We start from the raw sequence: 21,274 nt of genomic DNA, 5'->3' as shown, positions 1-21,274 counted from the left end.
CTTATCCACGTGCATCACGTGACCTATTCAGACCAATCAGAGGGCTCCACGCTCTCGGCTCGTGGATGAACGTGGTTGGTTTGAAGGCCGATGACTTTCTTCTACACTTCAAACACCGCTTCCACCATTTACATTTTGTAGTAGCTGTCTTGCACTTAGGAAGGAAAGTTTTCCAGAGATGGGCAGGAGAACATACTTCTTGGGCCTACTGGCTCTCCTATTTATCACATGTAAGTTTGATATCTTATATTTTATCTCCATCTAAATGTTTATGCACATGAGTTTGTAGTTGCTTGCAAAGCAAGGTCTGTGCAAAACTCTCTGCACCAGTTACTTGGCGTTGTCACGGTATTTCGCTTGTATCTACCTCTTAAATCATGCCATATTCCAAGAAAACTAAATCACTGCTTCTATTGTAAAGCTACTCCCTAATCAAGACATCCACTCATTTTTTACTTTGTATATTTTCTCATTTTTTTACGACACTATGAAAATGACAATCTTTGTGTGTGTGTGGATTCATGAAATCTGATTTAGTCCATTCATAGAGAAACTTCTTCTTTGTGCTTGATAGGATGACAAGCTAGTTATTAAATAAATGCATTTATCCCTAAAAACTCTTAATCGTGAAAGCAAAAAAAAAAGATTTCCTGAGAGAAGTGAGCTCAAGATCGATATTCGCTATATTATAAGTTGTAAGTACTTATGCAAAGTGAAATGAACTACTGCTTTTGTATGAATGTCCCCTGGATACTTCATTCAGTAAGTTCTTACTACGGTAATTCCCATTGATATATAGAAAATACTGATTATTTTATTCAGGAAACTAGTTCCATTTACTTGAACCTTTAAATTTTTCAACAAAAGCTTGATGGTCCTTTGTTGGTCATTTGTTTTGTGTTTTATAAATGTTGCATAATTCAAGATACAATTTCAAAACCTACTAGTACTCAGATTTTTCTCAAATATTTTGGTTTGGGATAATGTACCCTCGCTAATAACAACAGTTGCAATGGTTGGTTAGTTTTGTGTGAACACAAATGGCATGTTCTGATTGGTCAATGGACTAAGTTTTTAAAACTCTAACACCTAAATAAAACTCAACCAAAATAACTTTCCTGGTTGAATTGTTTTCCTTTCTAAGTTTGTTCTTATTTATACATTAAGTTTGTGTCAATTAAACATTAACTTAACTACATAAAGCAAAGAATTTTACAGTTTGTGTTTAGTTCCCCTCAATTCTAGAATGTCTTTTTCAGGTGGACAAACAAATTCCATTTACTTTTCAAAGGTTTTAAATTTCACTGTTGAGCAAAGCAACAACTTGCTATTTTTTTAGTTTCTTGAATTCTAATCTGAGGCCTTCCACCAGGCTATGCAGTATGGCAACATATAAATTGAGAGTTGAGGTCATGTTCTCAATGATTTATAATTTTTTATAATAAAAAACATTTTTCCAATGGAAAATCCAAACACCACCAGTATAGCTTTCTAGAATATTATACTAGCAAAATGCTGTTTTTTATTAAACTATTGATGATGATTTACCCAAAAGAATTGTTTATAACCTGTTTCCTGCTTTGGCCTCTACTAATTATGCCCTTTGTATAATGTGCTTTCACCTATTCCAGAACTTTAAAACACAACTGTACATCACAGGCTGTGAAACATGAAACATTATTTTTTAAAAGATAATGATATTTTGTTGATGACGATGATTGATTCCAATAGTTAATGTGATTGAAAACACTCTCTTATTACTTGATAGCATGTCTTGCTGAAGAAACAAAAGAAGAGCCTGAAAGTGCTCCCAAAGTTGATGATGATGCAGGAAAGAGTAGAGATGCTTCAAGAACAGACGATGAAGCTGTACAGAGAGAGGAAGAGGCTATCAAACTAGATGGCCTGAACGTAGCACAGATGAAAGAGCTTAGAGACAAGGCTGAAAAGCATGAGTTCCAGGCTGAAGTCAATAGGATGATGAAGCTAATTATCAACTCTCTCTACAGAAATAAGGAGGTAAAAACTCATCTTGAATTACTACACAAGTCATCCACCCCTATCTGAAAATGGTTAAAACTTCGTGCTGTGGTTTATCTGTGTTTCATCAATAAGAAATCTAAAGTTCATGCTACCTTTAACAGTTTTACTGACACTGTCCTTTTTCCCTGTTTCAGATCTTTCTTAGGGAACTTATCTCCAACTCTTCTGACGCTTTAGACAAAATTAGACTCATGTCTCTTACCGATAAGACTGCTTTTGATTCTGGCGATGAGCTCTCAATTAAGATCAAGGCAGACAAGGAGAACAACATACTTCACGTTACAGACACTGGTATTGGCATGACAAAAGAAGAACTCATCAAGAACTTAGGTACCATTGCAAAATCTGGCACCAGTGAGTTCTTCCAGAAGATCCAGGTATTATGATCAGTTGATACTGTAGTCTTCAATAATCACTTTTGTCCTTTAATGCTTCACAGGTACCAAAATTCTATAATAAAACATAAGGTGCTATTTCCAATAATTCCAGGAAGCTGCATCCAGCGATTCTGCCTCTGACCTGATTGGCCAGTTTGGTGTTGGTTTCTACTCGTCTTTCCTAGTCGCTGACCGTGTCATTGTGACCAGCAAGAACAATGATGACAAGCAGTACATCTGGGAGAGTGACGCTAGCTCATTCTCCATCTCAGAAGATCCCCGTGGCCCCACCCTTAAGAGGGGTACTACCATCAGGTAACATCCTCAATAGCGCAGCACACACAACCACACTATGATGTTGTCTCCCATTTACATGGTGTTGCTACGTTTGAGATCTTTACGTACTCCCACAGTTGACATTTTGCATGACACATAGCATCCCCTATGTTCTCTATATCAAAGATGTTTTTGTACGTTTCCTGTATTCACCACTGTTTTCACCTAACCCAGGAGAGGGGTAATACATTCTCAGTTTTTCATGTTCGTATGTTCATACAAACATGTTTATAGAACAGGTAGTTTTGGTTAAGCAAGTAACGATTTTCAAATGTTCTTTGAAGCCTGCACTTGAAGGAAGAGGCCCGCGACTACCTGGAGCCAGAGACCATCAAGGATCTGGTCAAGAAGTACAGTCAGTTCATCAACTTCCCTATCTTCCTGTGGACCAGCAAGACCACAGAGGTTGAGGAGCCCATCGATGATGCACCTGAGGAGAAGAAGGAAGAGGCTGCTGAAGACAAGAAGGACGAGGAGAAGAAGGATGAAGACAAGAAAGATGATGATGTCGAGGTTGAAGAGGACAAGGATGATAAGGAAAAAAAGCCTAAAACCAAGAAGGTATGTGAAATTTTGTCTGTTGTTATGGTGCTTGGATTTAGTATCCAATGTTGTGGCCCCTTTGAAATATTAGATATCCCACTCCCCATTTAGAATTGAATGACCTGACCAAAAAACAGTATGTGCTGCTAATCCCCCTCTCTTGGACATGCATATAGAATCAATGTGTAGAATAATACATACTTAACACATTCACCCATTGATCTTATGTCTGTGTACCTACAGGTTGAGAAGACTGTGTGGGACTGGGAACAGCTCAACACCAACAAGCCGATCTGGACCAGGAAACCCAAGGAGATCAAAGATGATGAGTACAACGAGTTCTACAAATCCTTCACCAAGGTATGTACACATATGCCTGGAAAGCTAAATACTTTTTAATGCCTTGTTATGCATCCTCACACTAATATAATTTATAAATGACATTTTTAACTGCCATTGATTTTGAATTTGCATTTTTGCAGGAGTCTGAGGACCCTCTGGCCAAGATCCACTTTGTTGCTGAAGGAGAGGTTACCTTCCGCTCCATTCTCTTTGTCCCCAAGGCCGCCCCATCAAATCTCTTCTCTGACTATGGAAAGAAGATGGATGCGATCAAGCTGTTTGTCCGCCGTGTTTTCATCACAGACAACTTTGAGGAGATGATGCCCAAGTACCTTAGCTTCATCAGGGGTGTAGTCGACTCAGACGACTTACCTCTGAATGTGTCCCGTGAGCAACTTCAGCAGCACAAGCTACTGAAGGTGATCAAGAAGAAGCTTGTCCGTAAGGCGCTGGACATGATCAAGAAGATCCCTAAGGAGGACTACATGGCTACCTTCTGGAAGGAGTACAGCACCAAGTAAGGGCTTATGGAAATAGAGAAATTAAGCAACCGTGACAGCATTAAACAGCTTACTTTCATGAGCTTTTTTAATATCATTATAATTTTAGCTAAAAGTTAAGCAACAATTTTTACGCATCTAAATAACTGGCTAGTATAAGTAATAAATCTTTAGTCTTCCATAAACACTGTCTTTAACTATTTATGACTTGCCTGACTTCTTCCAGCATTAAGCTTGGAGTGATTGAAGACCACTCAAACCGCACCCGTCTGGCTAAGCTCCTCCGATTCTACTCCTCCAACTCTGAGAAAGATATGACCAGCCTTGCCGAGTACATTGAGAGGATGAAGGAGAAGCAGGATGTGATCTACTTTATGGCAGGACACAACCGCAAAGAGGTATGGATAAAATGGCTTCAGGGTCATCAAAACTCAGACATGGATCTGACTTATGTTTTTTTTTTTCTGCCACACAGCTGTGCATTTAGTAACAAGAATCTCTTGAAACACTGTGAAATACAATTTATAATAATGACTGTTGTATTCCAATTGCTTAAGCATTTACCAAACGATGGTTGCTGTATCCCAGTTTCATTAGTCCGATTCGCACTCATATGAACTATAGGGAATTCTCAGAATATTTTGGAATATGGCTGCATTATAAATGTTTCATACTTTCATTTCGCCTTTCAGGTTGAGAGCTCCCCCTTCGTCGAGAAGCTCCTGAAAGAGGGCTATGAGGTCTTATACCTCATCGAACCCGTGGACGAGTACTGCATGCAGAGTCTGCCTGAGTTCGAGGGCAAGAAATTCCAGAACGTCGCAAAGGAGGGCCTCAAGATTGGTGAAGACAGCGACAAGAAGAAGAAGAAGTTTGAGGAACTCGAGAAGACCTATGAGCCCCTGCTGAAATGGCTCAAGGAGGATGCTCTCAAAGATCAGATTGAGAAGGCCACTATCTCTGAGAGACTCCACGATTCCCCTTGTGCCTTGGTCGCCAGCTCGTATGGATGGTCCGGCAATATGGAGAGAATCATGCGCTCACAGGCTTATGCCAAATCCAGCGACCCCAGCAACGAGTAAGTTATGCCCTCACAAACCTTTTAGTAAGATGTGCTTTCTCGAACCCTTTAACAAGTTTTGCGTTCTCAAACCCACTTTTTACGCGCAACGTGTGTATTTTATGAGCTCCGTACTTCTAAAGGTATGTTTTCACTATTGATACAGAAGCTTTTTATCTGCACAAATAAGCAAGTATTGATTGGCCAATGCGGTTTGAATGACTACACAGTATCGCCAAGCGTACGCTTTAGTTTTTCCTGGTACAACGCACCAGACTTTAGAATTGTGACACCTTTCTTTTGGTTAAACATTTGTTTGATATTTTTCGACCTTCAGGTTACTATATGTACTCATGATGCTTCCCGCCAAAATGTGTGCACGGTAAGATTGTACTTCCTCTGACGGATCACTTTTGCTTGTTTAGATACTACGCCACGCAGAAGAAGACCCTGGAGGTCAACCCCCGCCACCCTCTCGTCAAACAACTGCTGAAGAGGGTCGAGGAAAACAAGGACGACCAGACAGCTAAAGATCTATCAAGGATCCTCTTCGAAACCGCCACTCTGCGCTCAGGATATCTTGTCAAGGTACAGTCAAGACCCTCGTCATTTATCAATCCTTGTTCAGACGCCACGTTGACACATTGTCATTTTTTCAGCCGCCATTTTCTAGTACAAAGCAAAATTACCTATCAATGTATCCTACCAAAGTTACATATTCTCCTTGTGGCACATAGGACAAAATACCAAGTATAAACCTTGTTAGTATAAGAAAGAATCTATTTCCATAAGCTGGTTTGAGGTTTTGCAATGTTTTTTTTATTGAATTTGGGAAATAAAGTATTAGCATTGTTTTGAAATTCCATCACATGGCCTATTGGGATAATCATGGTATGGGACGACGTTACAAGGACTCCAGATTCCCTGCCACAATGCTGCGCATTTTTCCAACAATGTTGGCACCAGTTTTTTTTATTTTTTTTTTTTTTATTGTTGCTCCATAAAATGAACCAACTAGGTTTCCTAGCCCAAAATCCTATGGGCTTATATTTCAAGTCTGTAAATAGATATAAATGACACTAGATATCACTTTTGTCCACCGTTCTAGGACTCGGCTGACTTTGCAGGCCGCATCGAGCGTATGCTCCGCCTCAGCATGGGCGTAGACTTGGAAGAGAAGGTCGAGCCTGAAGAGGAGGACGAGGAAGCTGAGAAGGAGGAGAAAGAAGAGGAGGTTGATGCAGAGGGAGAGAAAGAAGACAAGAAAGGAGAGGATAAACCAGCGATGGAGAAGGCCGAGGATGTCGACACCAAGACTGACTCCAAGCCCGACCCCAAATCCGAGGGCAAGGAAGATGAAGTTGAGGTGAGCCCGCCATCTCATTCGCGCGGACAAATATACCCTTGCTAAGAGACCAAATATTGAAATTTAACTAAATTGTTCTTAAATATCCCTTTGATATTTTTTGGATTTATATTATCGAAGTTTTTTCTTGGAGTTATTATTAAATTTTTATGACCAAAAATTGTGACTCGTTCACCTGCGAGTTTAAAACGTGAATTTGGTAAACCAAGATTTAACAGTTTAACGATTTCACGGGTAGATTTTGTCTACGATCAAATATAGATACTATTGACTATACTCCGATTTCTTTGTCTAATTTCATTCTCCCTCATTTTCAGGAGGAGAAGAAAGAGGCCCCAGCAGAGCCCAAGAAAGAGCTTTAAACATACGCACCGCCTAAAATTTTTCATAAAAAAATATTGTACATTGAATCTGGATGTTCCAGTTCTATCACCCGATCACGCATTGCGTTACCAAAACAAGACATTTGAAATGAAGGAATTACGTGACACGGTGTGGTCACGCGGGCAGCCCAGAGACAAAAGAACGAATAGAAAACAATCCAGCCAGTCGTTATTGGTTGGAGTTTATTTATGAAAATTTCTCTGCTAGGATAAAATATATTTGGCACTCTTTTTATACCCTTTAGAAAAGTGGCAAAGCCGCGCCGGGAATGGTAGATGGCCTCAAAATGAGGCAAATTTACAAAGCGGGTAAAAAAATATTAATAAACTTTGTATTAAAATTTTATATGTTGTCATAATATTATTGGGGAAATCTACATTTCCTAGGTTATTCATTGTTGAGCCAAAGTTTGGATGTTTACCACTAAATGCCCCCCTCCCCCTTGGGAGTGGACGGGATCGAGCTATCACTTCTTTTTGGAGCCTGGATTTTTTACAAAACCTCCTAATAATTCTAATATGCGTTATACTATGTTATATAAACTGATAACAATAGTTTTAGGTTTCCGGAAGGGGCCGCTTTCTCAGAATACCTTCCGTATCTCCTTTAGCAGGTTACCGAGTAAACCTTGGTTCACAGATGCCGCCTGTTGTAGCCCTAGTCTGGCTAATTTGTCAACGCAAACTTAAGGATATGCTTCTGGCTATTATAAGCGGTGCCTTGTAGTCCCCCACTATTGAACGTTTCGATTATCCCGAAGGAGAAACCTAGCCTGGCTAATTTTTAGACGCAAGCTTTGAGGATGCGCTTTTTGCTATAAGCGGTGCCTTGTAGTTCCCCACTATTGAACGTTTCGATTATCTCGAAGAAAAAACCTAGCCTGGCTAATTTTTAGACGCAAGCTTTGAGGATGCGCTTTTTGCTATAAGCGGTGCCTTGTAGTTCCCCACTATTGAACGTTTCGATTATCCCGAAGGAAAAACCTAGCCTAGCTAATTTCTAGACGCAAGCTTTGAGGATGCGCTTTTTGCTAAAAGCTGTGCTTTGTAGTCCCTCAACATCAGCATTGGTTGTTCCTTGATCGCGGCGCTCGTACCGAACGTCAGAGCGACGTCTGCCATCTCGAGGCCCATCAGCTCTCGTCTCACCGTCTTGGTGGCGCTGTGGTACACCCCCAGCTTGGCAGTGCGAATATCGAGTGAACGCTGGAACAGTTGTTTGGCTTCACGTGTAGCGTCCTTTGTGTTTTTCACGCGAAGAAGTTTTCCTTTTAAAAAAAAAATATAAGATTTAGTCTGATAAAAAAAAGGTTTTATTATTTTTTGCAAGACAAAAAGAATCGCATAATTCTATTTCTCTGGCCTAATCTATAATTCTAATACCCACCCTAGAGGTCTTTTCTTGTGAAATTTATTATCAAAGATTTTAAAGTACATTCCAGGTGCGCCCGAACATCCGAAGGCGCGACGAACAAGTGCCGAGTAAATACGGTTACCACTCGGCTATTCACCAGAAGCCTGGGTCACACAGATCCAGAGTAACGTTTTTTACTGCCATGGTGTGACTGGGTCAGTACGCAGCTCTTACAAGCTGCAATTTGATTGGGCAAATGAACAATATCCGCACCTCGACACAAAGAACGAGAAGAATAGAGACAAAATAACTCCTTTGTAGAATAAAGATAATAGGAGACAAAGCAGCTGCGTACTTATACTTGTGTGACTTTTTTCTTATTCTCTAGTGGCGCAAAAGAAACTTACTGAACATCCCTAGTGGCTGGATCATATATATTAGGGAATGCTGTGTGTGTTAGTAAGTTGTTATCGCTGGTTCCCCTTACCGAGCTTAAATAACGTGCTCGCCACCTCCAAGTGGGTCTTCCCTAGCGCTTCCTCGCGCATGTGCAGTGCCTCTCGGTACAGCTTCTCCGACTCGCTTATCTCACGTGACTCGCTGGTATCATTCCAACACAGGGTGCCCAGCAAGTCCACGATTCTTGCAACGGAGGGGTGAGTACGGCCGTACCACTGCTTACGCATGAGCATTGCTGTTTCTAGGGCTTTGCGAGCTTCTGACCACTGCTGCTGCTTCATTGACTGCAGGCCCATGTAGTAAAAGGCAGTTGAAGTCACTGTAAATAAGTAATTGTCTGAGAAATAGAATCGCTGAAATACAGCGCTGCTCTGCCATTGGCCAAGTAAGAAGGATTAATCATTGCCTCTGAGCCCAGGAGCTATCGCATTAAGGGGGTATTTCAGGCACGTAGGATTTTTCTTCTGAGGGTTGCGAAATCCGAACCCAATTTTTCCAGGATGGGGGGGGGGGGGGGGGGGGGGTACGGAGAGGGTGAGATTTCTGATAAAAATCTGATTATACCTGAAAGAACAAAAAGATATTTATTTTTTATTGATTTATTAATACGCTTATGTTTTATAGGTTAGTCTACAAAAAAGCACTTATATTGCTAGCTGGAGGTTCGCACCCCCTCCCCCCCCCCCCCCCCTGGGTACGGGCCTGTATTTGTTGACTACGACAAGATTGTATTTGATTTTGTACAGACATAAATTGGGTGCAAATAAATTCTGCTGAGAGTTGAAGGTTACTTCTTGAACAAGATCGTAACCTTTTATGAAAGCAAATATGGATAAAATCAAGTATTCTAGTTAGATATTTGGGAATCCTTCATACAACGCTCGATTCAAAAGTAAGGAGGATAAATAATAAAGAAAATGTTTACTTACCCGGAAAAGATCCAGCTAGTTGTAAATGCTTGAAGGCCTCTTTTAATAAAGGCCCAACAGAGGAGTCAATATGTGGGTCCGAATCATTGTCAGGTCTGCTGTGGCCAGACGTCGTCCGCGATCGACTGGATCGAGAAGGAACACGTGACTTGGGCCGTTCCTCAGATGGTCCTACAGGGACGTTTTCGCCGTCCATTCGGGTCATTGCCAGCTTACAAAGGATTCCACCAATTGTTGCCTCGTGTTCCCTCTGGTTTACAAAGAGAGATATTTAAAAAAATGGTCAAACAAAATTTCCAGGTGATTGAACTCAAGTGCAAAAGCACGGCTTTGTCAGGTCAGTCAATAAAGCTTGAAGCTAAGTACCTCGCCAAAAGGATTAAATTGTGGCAGTTTGGGAAGAAAAGAAGCCGCAAATCAACATTTACAAGAAAACGAACTCCACCCCGTCAAAGCCCCGCTTCCGCCCTTCTAAAAACGTTTACTAGATACAATTGAAAAGATCGCGATATCTTCCCCAAAATCAGCAGATGGTATTAATGGACGCTTTCCACCCTCGACATTTTGCTAGGATGGTAAAATAGAGGCTGACAAAGACACTGCTTTACAGCAACTGCTGTCGTCGTCGTTTTTCATGCTTATGGCGTTACATTACCTTATTACTCACGCATGTAATCTCACTCGACGTCTTCAGGGCCCCTGTGTACCAGTTTGCCGCCGTCGACATGGTCTCCATAGCAACGTACATATCTCCCAGCGCGCACTGCACATGGCACATAAGCTCCAAGTCGAGAACTGAAGCCACAGGGTTCCCAGTCTTGTACGCTGCCAGGAGTAGCCGTTCCGCTGCCTCTAAATCCCCACAATGCATCAGGTATTTTCCGGCATGGTACAGCACGACAGTTAGCTCCATGGGAGACAAAGGGTCTTCCTCGGTTTTATAGCAGACAGTTTCTACGATTAGCGGTTCCTCCACTCTAGAGACAGAGGACGCAGCGCGCAAGTGTTCTTGGGATAGTCTCTCTTTGGCGCTCTCTGCCATTTGTAGTAGCACAACTTCTGGTTTGTGACCTCGCGATTTGAGCGCTTTCCAATAGCACAGAAAATCAAGCTGACGCTGGGTTTCATTCCTATTGTGCGCAAAATAGACGAAGAGCCCGGGGTTAGTGATAGTTCTGCAAAGTTCCTCCAGGTTTCCGCTTATTAACTGTTGCCATGGTAACTCCTCAACAATACGTGGCGAGTTGGGCTGCATCGCAAAGTACTTGCCCAAGACCACGTGACACTGCTGCTTCTGTCGCTCCCAAGGATCGCTCATCGGTGTGATGACACGCTCGTGTGAGGGCGACGTCAGGTTGCTAAGCAACGCAACATCAACGGCGTTACGGATAACCCCGTGTGAGAAAATAAGAGCCCCAGATGGAAGCTCCAGCAATGCATTCTGGGCGGCTATACGGAGCATGCTCCAGTAGGCGGTGGAAATACTGTAGTTGTTGGCGTACCCCATGATCCTTAGGGCGCCTAGCATTTCTCTTTCGGTGAGGCCGCTGCGCGACACGCTGAAGAGGCGCATGGCATCTGCAACCCAACCGCTGTTCATTCTGCGAAGCCCAAGCATGGAGTATACTTAAAACAATACAGTCAAGACTTATTAAGTAGATACTTTGGGACTTGAAACGTGCGTTCAATGGATAGACGGGTAAAGAGAGAGGTACAACTTAATTTATTTACCAATGTCTCTATTTCGTCAGTAACTTATAGCAACAGACTCGTACCCAGTTGCTAAACAATAAAAACGAGAAAGAGAAGAGAACTTGAGAGAAAAAAAGAGGGCGCGCAAGTGAGTCTGGTAAGGAAGATGAGGGCGCGCAATGCGTTATGGGGAGACTCCTTTGCTCGCCCTTTTTTTCTCTCAAGCTCTCTTCTTTTTCTGTTCTTTTATTGATTAGCGACTGGGTACGAGTCCGTTATAGCACGGAAATTCATGCACTCAGCACAAGTCAAAAAGTAAAATTTTGATGCCATATGTCATAGTGCTTGTTACAAAACACAAATCTTGTACGTTGCGCTAGAGGTCACATTTTTTTTTTACCAAAAAAAATTTCATCTTACCTGTCACGTGACCCTTGCGCTTTGATTGAAGGCACTGGGTTCCTGCTAGCCGCTGGTCTGAGCCAGCCATAGTCATGTGTCCAGCGGCGTATGATCTGCTTCCAAAGCTCCCCCACCGAGGTAGCGTGCACGTACATGTCAAGCTGTCTCTCAGGGTTCTTAACCGTGCCCAGAATCCTCAGCTCGCTCGCTAGCGCAACGTAATACATGGGGAGTTCGCTTAGCTTTGAGCTTAAGATCTTGGCATAGTGCTGTTCGTCCATGAAATTCGTATAATTCGCACCAACATACTCCTCTAACAGTTTTCGCTTTGACTTTGCGTCTAAAACATTATTTAGTTCGATGAAGTAGGAGTCTTTGCGCTGTTTAAGCGCGCGATATGTTATATCGGATTTGATGGTGGTGATTATTAACCGACAAAACTCAGGAATTTCCTTCGGAAGCCACGTCAACTCCTTAGCTTGGTACGCCGGAAGGTCGTGAGATTTCCCGAACTCGCTGGCACCGTCAAGTACGATGACACTGGGCCCCAGTTCTATGGCCGCGTGGAAAGCCTCGGTCACACGCCGGAAGTCGGTGATGTCGTTGTTATCAATGATGTCATTGAGATCTGACCCAAGGTACTGTGTCCGCAGTTCTCGAGTACAGCGGCGCATGAAGTTTGTGACGTCAGCGGAGGAGGAGTCACATCCCACGTGATGTGGTACTAATACCACTTCCGGCCGTGCAGTTGTGAATTGCTTCAGCCAATAGGAGACAAGGGCGCTTTTGCCAGAACCGCGTTCACCTGATGAAAAAACTTAAATGTTTCTTGTGCAGCGAATAGATGAATAAATGAATGTCTCCTCCCACCTTTGTTGTTAAATACTATTATAGAAATTTCTAAATAACCATCGATAAAAAAAGTTGTATACTTTATCTAACAAATTATAAAAAAAAACACCTCAAAGCTTCCTCGTCTGAAGGGGCTCCTAACTAATAGAAATATTTCCACTTTCACGGAAACAGCAGAGTATCAGATATGCACTCACCCAGTAGAGTCAAGATGGGCGGCAACGAATCGCCTCCAGGAACACTTGTCATGAAAGTGCTCAGCATCACGTGACTCAGCGCAACACTCGTCTTGCGTGTGACGCCTTGTTCGACTTCGGCATGCACGCTCAACACGTCGGAGATCTCTCGGGTCCTCGGTGTTCGTATGAAGGTGCGCCGATAAGATTCACTGACGGTTTCGTGGAGCGACCACTGCCGGAAGGGTTCGGTGTTCGTATTGGAGAACACAAATGGCTCGATAGGAGAGTATAAAGTATTGATAACGCTTGTCCAGTCTGCCAGTACGAGGTCTCCGAGCTCCTCTAAGGTGCGAAAATGTCTCACAGGTAGCTCTGAGATAGAAGTATTAGAATGTTGCATGTATTGTTGGTGTAGAAAAAAAAAGACCTACTAGTATTTGTAGTTGCATGGCTAGGGTTCTCTAGTTTCTATAGATCTAAGATGCAGCTGATCTTCAAAATGCTGTTCACATAAAAAGACTTTCCGTAAAAAAAATGAAAATCCTTAAAAAAAGATTTTGCTGCCAAGGGAGGTGTCTGCACCCCTGTACCCTTAGGTACACGCCTGGAGGCTAGCGTATAGGTAGATGATGTCATGCCGCTTGACTGATAAAAAATAGTGGAGATGGGTGGGCTTCACCAAAAAGACATCATCTACAGCACTGATTTTCCAATGTCCCATTGTAACTGAGACAGTTATTTTTACTAAATTGGTTGGCTAACCTGTATCAATAACTTGCTGTTTGAGCTCTCTAAGCTTCTTGGCGGAGTATTCACTTTCGATTTTATGGTTGGAGAGTAGTATTTCCTTCTCCTCTTCAGAATCTGCACTGTCTATCTTTTCTTTTAGATGCTCCGGATCACGGAAATAGAAATAACCATAATCATACTTCTTACGGAATGACGCTTGCACAACCTCAAGCTCAGTTAGGCTGCTGCACCTAGGGAATAAACAATACGAAATATTTTACCATTATGAAGTGACGATTGCAAAAGAACCAATGGAGGACATACTGATAGGCTTGGGGCAGCTCCCTGTGTCAGATCCAGGGAGCCCTTGTCCAAGGGATGGACCAAGGGGTGGACCAAGCAGACCCAACCAACCATTTTCAGATATTTGGCTCAAACATAACAAGAAATATAAGGAAATTCACAGAAAAAAAAAACAATGAGTCCACCCTCCCTTTCTTAAAACCTTGCTTTGCTCCCCCCCCCCCCCCTTTTGGAACTCCTGGTTCGGCCCATGTGTATGTACTTGAACGGATCCAGGAGTATGCTAAAATTCACAAATTTACCTCACCAGGCGTAGAAATAGGGGTTGTGGGGTTAACACCCCTGCTATGAGAGAAAAAGCATGCTGTAAAGAAAGGTCAATTCAATTTCTGGGCCTCAAAAAAGCAGATTTTGCTCTTCAAACTCTCCTCTGAATCAAATTTTGGATCCTCACTCCATTTTTTAAACATATTGATGGCCCCAAGTCCTGATTCACCCTAGCCCTTTCTAAACAGACAAAAACAGGGCAAGGGATACAGACCCTAGACACAGGAAATACTGTGCCGTGGTTGTTCTGTAATGAAATTTTACACCCTAATTTAGAAAAAAACAAGGAAGAAATACAAAGAAATGCAAACTATGTGGCAGGTATTTTAAAGTTTTCGGCCTTAGTAGCTTCCTTCCCCTTGTATCCAACTATGGAGTGATTATCCCATGAAGGTGTTTACAGCCTGCACATAGGTGTTATTCTAGGGTGTAATAAGATTCTGCTAGGCTACTGTAACAAAGCTCCGGCGACTACACTTTGGCCCCAGGGCTCATGAAAATATATCATAAGTGTAACTAGGGGTTATTACCAAAAACTCCAACAATAATGTCGAAAAATTCCACCATCCCACTCCCCCCCCCCCAAAAAAAAACCAGACACATTCATGTACGAGATACGTAACCTGTATTCGTCCTCTTTGAGCCACTCATAGCCGTGCGAAGTAGCAAGTTCGTAGTTTTTAGTCAACCACTCCTCCGTCGCAACATCTGGAGGTTCGCTCTCGGACGGTCTATGGACCCCATATCGGTCTCCAAGAAGACAAATAAAATACGGAGCGCAGCGCTCCACATTATCTAAACAAACTCGTAAAATATGATCACTAGCGGATTGTCCTTGTTTTGAGTCCCAGCGCAAATCCACAGGAAGAAAGCTTGTTCCCCGTTCCTGGCACAGACGGTGTAACTTCGGGAAGACATGATCATTCAGGAAGTCCCTTTCTGCGTGAAAATCCCGGAATGTCCCACAAACGAATGGCCGTATAACCTCTCTACTGGCATTTTGGCTTCGCATATGGCTTAAACTTGCAGATTTGGAGTCCATGTTTGATATGTCCAATTGATAAATAAACTGAAATTAATTAGAGCGAGTTGTTAAAAGTGTGAAAAGTTAAAAAAAGACAGCACATTCTCTCGCCATAGCGTCATGAAACAAGAAAAACCTATCTCGCATTTTTCTCAAGGCTGCTCAGGTATTGATTCGTGAATGACGAACACTCTTAAGTCATTAAATTGGTAATTGTACATTCACCGTCCCAAATCGTGACTGCATCGAACGCTACACGCTGTCCCGGTATCCAAAACACTAACATCAACCAGGCGTTACTGGCCTACGTGACCGAGGAGGTCTGGACACTACGAAAATAATTTTCAACGAGTAGCGTGTGATTATTTGTTGTTAGAAATTTAGCAGATTCTAACCACCTATATCTACAATGCGATAATATGCAAGCCCCTCATTTTTTTTTAGAATGATTTCGATAGCAACAACAACAAACAGATTGGAAGTATGTTGAGCATCGAATGAAGATGACCCCAGCACGAAAAAGGTAAGCACGCAGATTTACCCAGACAGCAGAGTCGAATTCCAGTTTTTGGTGTATTGTAGACAAGCTTTAAAGTGTCTTAATTTCCGGGTTTATACCAATATATCAGTAGTTTAGGACTTGAAAACAAACCATACCAAGTTTTATTGCCGTACGACGGGTTTTCGTGGGGTTTTGCCGGCTTTTAAATGTAAATAATATCGCACTCTTGTATGGTGGCCCAGTGTTATAATAGTAAAACCAATCACAATACTGGAAATCAACTATAAAAATATAAAATAAAACGAATTAAAATCCAAATTCCTTTATTCAATATTTATTTTTATTCTTTGAAAAAAAGATGCAAAAATTTTGTGGCAAAAAAAAAATGGCAAAAAAATGACAAACAGAAAAATTAATTGAAACATCCCGCACGAAATTTATCCACACAAATAAATAAGATAAAACTGATAAAAAAAATCTGGACGTCCATAAATAAACCGCATTGAAAATCAACATTGAGTATCAACATGAAAAAACCAACATTAAAAATCAAAGGTAATTTTTTTTGTAATGCCAAAAAGAGGGAGAGTTTGCAGGTATGATGTACTCTTATATAAATTCCCAACTCAATAATAACCCAAATATTGCAAGGAAGCATTTTAATAGCACAACAGTATGCATACACCATGCACATCCTAGTCGTATTTGTAGCAACATTGTTCTCTAGTACTGTATTAAGTCTACCAGTGTATTACTAGTCATCTTCAATGCACCATCTGGTATACAGTTGAGGTTACTTCCAAAACAAAATGACACAGTTCTCTAATAGGGTTTGCACTTGATAATTGCAGTAGATTTTCATATAATCAAGGTATCCAGATGCAAACCGTTGATAATAAGGGGCAGAGGGGGCAATGCATGCTGGGTGAGAGAGGTACTTGTTTCCTGACACCTCAGTATTCATCCTCCTCGCCCCCATCATAATCAGCTCCAACCTCCTCGTAATCCTTCTCAAGGGCGGCCAGATCCTCACGAGCCTCAGAGAACTCTCCCTCCTCCATACCCTCACCCACATACCAGTGCACAAATGCACGCTTGGCGTACATCAGATCAAACTTGTGGTTGAGTTTGGCCCAGGCCTCTGCAATAGCTGTGGTGTTGGTCAGCATACACAGTGCTCGTTGAACCTTCGCCAGGTCGCCACCAGGGACTACGGTTGGAGGTTGATAGTTGATGCCCACTTTGAAGCCAGTCGGGCACCAGTCGACAAACTGTATAGAGCGTCTAGTTTTGATTGCCCCTATTGCAGCATTGACATCTTTGGGTACCACATCACCACGGTAGAGCATGCAACAAGCCATGTACTTGCCATGGCGCGGGTCACACTTCACCATCTGGTTGTTGGGGTCAAAGCACATGTTGGTAATCTGCGCAACTGTCAGCTGTTCGTGGTATGCTTTTTCAGGGGAGATAACTGGTGCGTATGTGACAAGAGGAAAGTGTATACGTGGGTAGGGTACCAAGTTTGTCTGGAACTCAGTAAGATCCACATTCAATGCACCATCAAACCTCAGCGAAGATGTTATGGAAGACACAATCTGTCCAATGAGGCGGTTCAGGTTTGCATAGCCTGGCCTCTCGACGTCGAGGTTGCGTCGGCAAAGGTCATAGATTGCTTCATTGTCGACCATGAAGGTGCAGTCTGAGTGCTCAAGTGTAGTGTGGGTGGTGAGTACAGAGTTGTATGGCTCCACGACAGCTGTTGAAATGTGTGGTGCAGGATACACAGCAAACTCAAGTTTGGACTTCTTGCCATAGTCAACCGACAAGTGTTCGGTGATGAGGGACGCAAAGCCAGATCCTGTGCCTCCGCCGAATGAGTGGAAGATGAGGAACCCCTGCAGACCTGAGCACTGGTCAGTCTGCGGAGAGAAAGTGAGCGCCTTTGGGTAGACCGTGGACTTTAACCACCAAGCCCTCATAAGAGGTCAAGGTGTCCCACGATCCACCCAAAGGAGCAGCTCGAACAAAACCACACCCTGTAAACACAAAGCTACATACAAACATATTACATTACAAAACACTTTAAACACACAAAGGGGACTTTATATTTTACATATTCATGCTTTTATCACAGCTTCAGAAGGAAAGGAGTGCTAGCTATTAAAAAATTGTACTTTTAATATTTGGTGCAACACTCTAAACCAAAGACAAAAAATGGAATAAAAAGTGAAAGCAAAATGAAAAATTGAACTGAGACAACAGGATTAAACCACAGGCAAACCATACAGATTTAGAAACACCTTTAGCTTGCAACACCCATAGGATTGGTCTAACTAGGCTTGAAAAACCTGAAACTGAATATACTTTTGGGTGGCCACATTTTTTAGTTTGATTTTATCTACTCCCTGGACCCTGGGGATATTTGGTTAATGTCTCTAAGTCTGTAAGGGGTGGGGGTCGGCCGGGCCTTACCTGGTGCCTCCAAAAAATTTAAACACATCCTAAACAGGGAAATTATTGATATAATTTCTAAAATCTTTTAAAAAATTGAAACAAAAAATGACTTTGGTAGAGATCTAGCATTCCTTTCCCCCACCCTCCCTTCCAAAGCTGTATCATTCTTCTTTCTCTCATCTTGCTTGCTTTTATTCCCGTTTATTTTTTATGCTAAGGGGATCACATCTTTATTTACTCAAACGATACTTACAAACAAACATATTTACAAACTCATATACAAATAGTTAAGAAGACTATGAAGATGACAAAACCACCTGCACCAATACAGATACTAAACATCTCCAAGCTTGTTCTAAAATAAATCCAGAACTCACTCAGATCTGAAGTTCTCTAATCAGCACAGGCGATCATAGGCCTTCATGCTCACCATTTTTCGAATCTTGTCCATGACAACCTCAACCATTTCCTTTCCAATAGTGTAGTGGCCACGGGCATTATTAGCAGCATCCTCCTTTCCTGAGATCATTTGTTCTGGGTGGTAGAGATAGCGGTACATGCCAGTTCTCACCTCATCTGTGTAGTAATAAAAAGGAATTCGATACATCTTCCTTCAACCATCCAACTCATCAACCAACCACCTAAAATCAACCAACCAGCTATTCAATCATTTGATTAAATCACAACTCCTTGAATTAACCAACCAGTTTGAAATTTTGGTCTCCTGGGGGTGAGGGGGGAGCTTATTGTAGATGGGGAGCCAAAAGAGATAGGGGTTTAATTGAGCTTTTTTTTGTGTGTTTTTCAAACAATAGGGGACTTACGCTAAGAGATCATATGACTTTTTTTTTTTGGGGGGGCGGGCAAATTCAAGCCAAAATAAACACAGAAATCACTGTGGTCGTTATGCCAGAGAGCAATGAAAAAAATAAAAATTTTAACAAACTTTCTGCCTTTATTAATAAGTGCTAAATAAGTTGCTTTTTGTTGCCGTTATTTTGCCGCTAAAGGCCTGAGCGTGCTAGTTTGCCATCCAAATGTCATGTGACCAACCAACATGACAACCAACCAGCCAAAGCTATCAATAAAACCTCAAATCTATCTGGTAATCAATAAAAAAAATCATATCAATCATACAACAATCAACAAAACAATTAATCAACCAAATGACTGACCACCCAAACAAAACAAACCATCAAAAAAAATCATATCAATCATACAACAATCAACAAAACAATTAATCAACCAAATGACTGACCACCCAAACAAAACAAACCATCAAAAAAAATCATATCAATCATACAACCATCAACAAAACAATTAATCAACCAAATGACTGACCACCCAAACAAAACAAACCATCAAAAAAAATCATATCAATCATACAACCATCAACAAAACAATTAATCAACCAAATGACTGACCACCCAAACAAAACAAACCATCAAAAAAAATCATATCAATCATACAACAATCAACAAAACAATTAATCAACCAAATGACTGACCACCCAAACAAAACAAACCATCAAAAAAAATCATATCAATCATACAACAATCAACAAAACAATTAATCAACCAAATGACTGACCACCCAAACAAAACAAACCATCAAAAAAAATCATATCAATCATACAACAATCAACAAAACAATTAATCAACCAAATGACTGACCACCCAAACAAAACAAACCATCAAAAAAAATCATATCAATCATACAACAATCAACAAAACAATTAATCAACCAAATGACTGACCACCCAAACAAAACAAACCATCAAAAAAAATCATATCAATCATACAACAATCAACAAAACAATTAATCAACCAAATGACTGACCACCCAAACAAAACAAACCATCAAAAATTCAACTGTAAACCTAACTTTAGAAAAAATCTTGAGAAAATATAGTGAATGTAACAGAAGTACCAAGAAAGCTAATGCGGTAGAATAAAGTAAATGTATGATGTTTTCAAATAAAATTAGGCTTGAGAAAAGGTTCAAAATCTCAAGACCCCCTCCTAATGTGGGAGAGTTGACAGCTATGTTCAACTAACCAATCAGCAAACAAGTTAGTTCAATGAATCAATATTAAAAACTATTAAACCAATCAACCAATAAGTCAATCGGCCAACTAATATATAAGGGAGTCAAGGACATTTCCATTCTGTCACCTTACCAATAACCGTAGGCTCAAGATCAACTAACACAGCTCTTGGAACATATTTTCCAGCAGCTGCCTCACTGAAGAAAGTGTTGAATGAGTCATCACCCGCCTCTTCACTTGGTCCACCAAGCATCAGCCCATCTGGCTGAATCGCATGTTCCAAGCAATACAACTCCCAGCATGCATTGCCTATTTGTACTCCTGCCTGGCCAATGTGAAGGGATATGCACTCCCGCTGGATTACCAAGAAAAAAAGCTATTGTAATTTGTGCACGTTTACAAATTATTTTCACTTAGTGTCTTTCATCTAGAAGTGGATTTATAGCTTTTATGAATTATTTTAAAAATGGTTTAGACGTTGAAAATCTTGACAAAAAGACATTGAAAATCTTGACAAAAATGTTTTTTTGATCAAGTGGCATATTCTTTTTAAAATAAAAGGAACTTTTGATAACAATATGAAAGCTTTAAAATACAAACAAAATGTTGTATAACCGGGATCACTGGATTTGATTTTAGAAATAACCTACTTTCTGAATTCCAGTGAAAAAAAAAATTAGGAAAATGAAAGCTAACAAGAAATGTAAAGTGAAGTATTTACCATTCCGCCAGAGGCGTGAAACCTGTTTGGTTTTGTGTAGTGTCGAGCTTTTTTTCTTTCACTACGTAGGTTTTTTACTTGCTTTTCCCCGAGGAAAAACACGTCTCCCTAGACAGAGATGTTTGGGGCTTTAAAAGTGTTCCTAATTGAAAGCATCACAATGGATAATGAGCTAATTATTTAGCTAATAGATTAATTACCTGATTCCTTGAAACTGAGGAAAATTCGATGTGTTAATTCCATGTTTTCTGGTACTTTTTAGCTTTTTCCATACGCTAAATTAAAACAACTAAAGGAAATAAAGTTTATCGTGTAAAGTCACAAAAATTTGAATAACGGACCAGCAA

General features: G+C 41.1%; 3 protein-coding genes and 1 long non-coding RNA gene across 5 annotated transcripts; 2 read left to right on the top strand and 2 right to left on the bottom strand.

Annotated features, from left to right (window-relative positions):
- Positions 1-69: 69 nt before the first annotated feature.
- Positions 70-7,296, top strand: LOC5517472 (endoplasmin). The gene is made up of 12 exons (XM_001637357.3): positions 70-230; positions 1,769-2,019; positions 2,178-2,420; positions 2,533-2,735; positions 3,041-3,317; positions 3,543-3,659; positions 3,782-4,158; positions 4,368-4,539; positions 4,834-5,219; positions 5,627-5,789; positions 6,310-6,567; positions 6,885-7,296. The coding sequence occupies exons 1-12, from the start codon at positions 179-181 to the stop codon at positions 6,927-6,929; spliced, it is 2,544 nt and encodes an 847-aa protein (XP_001637407.2). The 5' UTR covers positions 70-178; the 3' UTR covers positions 6,930-7,296.
- On the bottom strand, positions 7,116-15,458 carry LOC5517473 (tetratricopeptide repeat protein 41). Of its 2 annotated transcripts, none has more exons than XM_032361865.2 (8): positions 14,800-15,458; positions 13,580-13,797; positions 12,836-13,189; positions 11,805-12,591; positions 10,360-11,293; positions 9,693-9,942; positions 8,792-9,082; positions 7,116-8,218 (listed from the first exon to the last, which is right to left on the bottom strand). In XM_032361865.2, exons 1-8 carry the CDS (start codon positions 15,216-15,218, stop codon positions 7,944-7,946), a joined length of 3,528 nt encoding a protein of 1,175 aa, XP_032217756.1. In that variant the 5' UTR covers positions 15,219-15,458; the 3' UTR covers positions 7,116-7,943. The 2 variants fall into 2 exon arrangements, with proteins under 2 accessions (XP_032217756.1, XP_001637491.1); XM_001637441.3 differs by having other exon boundaries at positions 10,348-11,293; positions 14,800-15,457.
- Positions 15,459-15,526: 68 nt separating this feature from the next.
- LOC116601172 lies at positions 15,527-21,226 on the top strand. The gene is made up of 2 exons (XR_004289929.2): positions 15,527-15,723; positions 20,393-21,226. It is a non-coding gene; the product is annotated as an uncharacterized LOC116601172 (long non-coding RNA).
- Positions 16,347-21,070, bottom strand: LOC5517474 (tubulin alpha-8 chain). The gene is made up of 4 exons (XM_001637442.3): positions 20,928-21,070; positions 20,339-20,561; positions 18,590-18,735; positions 16,347-17,624 (listed from the first exon to the last, which is right to left on the bottom strand). The coding sequence occupies exons 1-4, from the start codon at positions 20,928-20,930 to the stop codon at positions 16,656-16,658; spliced, it is 1,341 nt and encodes a 446-aa protein (XP_001637492.3). The 5' UTR covers positions 20,931-21,070; the 3' UTR covers positions 16,347-16,655.
- Positions 21,227-21,274: the final 48 nt, after the last annotated feature.

This window comes from Nematostella vectensis, chromosome 1 (assembly GCF_932526225.1).
Source record: "Nematostella vectensis chromosome 1, jaNemVect1.1, whole genome shotgun sequence".
NCBI lineage: Eukaryota > Metazoa > Cnidaria > Anthozoa > Actiniaria > Edwardsiidae > Nematostella > Nematostella vectensis.
The sequence above is the reverse complement of the archived record's forward strand: the minus strand, read 5'-3'. Positions and strand labels throughout refer to the sequence as shown.

Coding starts and splice junctions, on each gene's coding strand:
- LOC5517472 (XM_001637357.3), top strand. CDS start 179: ATGGGCAGGAGAACATACTTCTTGGGCCTACTGGCTCTCCTATTTATC. Junction 2,736..3,040: donor AAGAGGGGTACTACCATCAG/GTAACATCCTCA, acceptor TGTTCTTTGAAG/CCTGCACTTGAAGGAAGAGG. Junction 6,568..6,884: donor GCAAGGAAGATGAAGTTGAG/GTGAGCCCGCCA, acceptor CCTCATTTTCAG/GAGGAGAAGAAAGAGGCCCC.
- LOC5517473 (XM_001637441.3), bottom strand. CDS start 15,218: ATGGACTCCAAATCTGCAAGTTTAAGCCATATGCGAAGCCAAAATGCC. Junction 13,190..13,579: donor ACAGCAAGTTATTGATACAG/GTTAGCCAACCA, acceptor CTTCTATCTCAG/AGCTACCTGTGAGACATTTT. Junction 9,083..9,692: donor ACTAGCTGGATCTTTTCCGG/GTAAGTAAACAT, acceptor ACTTATTTACAG/TGACTTCAACTGCCTTTTAC.
- LOC5517474 (XM_001637442.3), bottom strand. Junction 18,736..20,338: donor TCTTGAGCCTACGGTTATTG/GTAAGGTGACAG, acceptor ATTACTACACAG/ATGAGGTGAGAACTGGCATG. Junction 17,625..18,589: donor TGGACAAGATTCGAAAAATG/GTGAGCATGAAG, acceptor TTCTCTCCGCAG/ACTGACCAGTGCTCAGGTCT.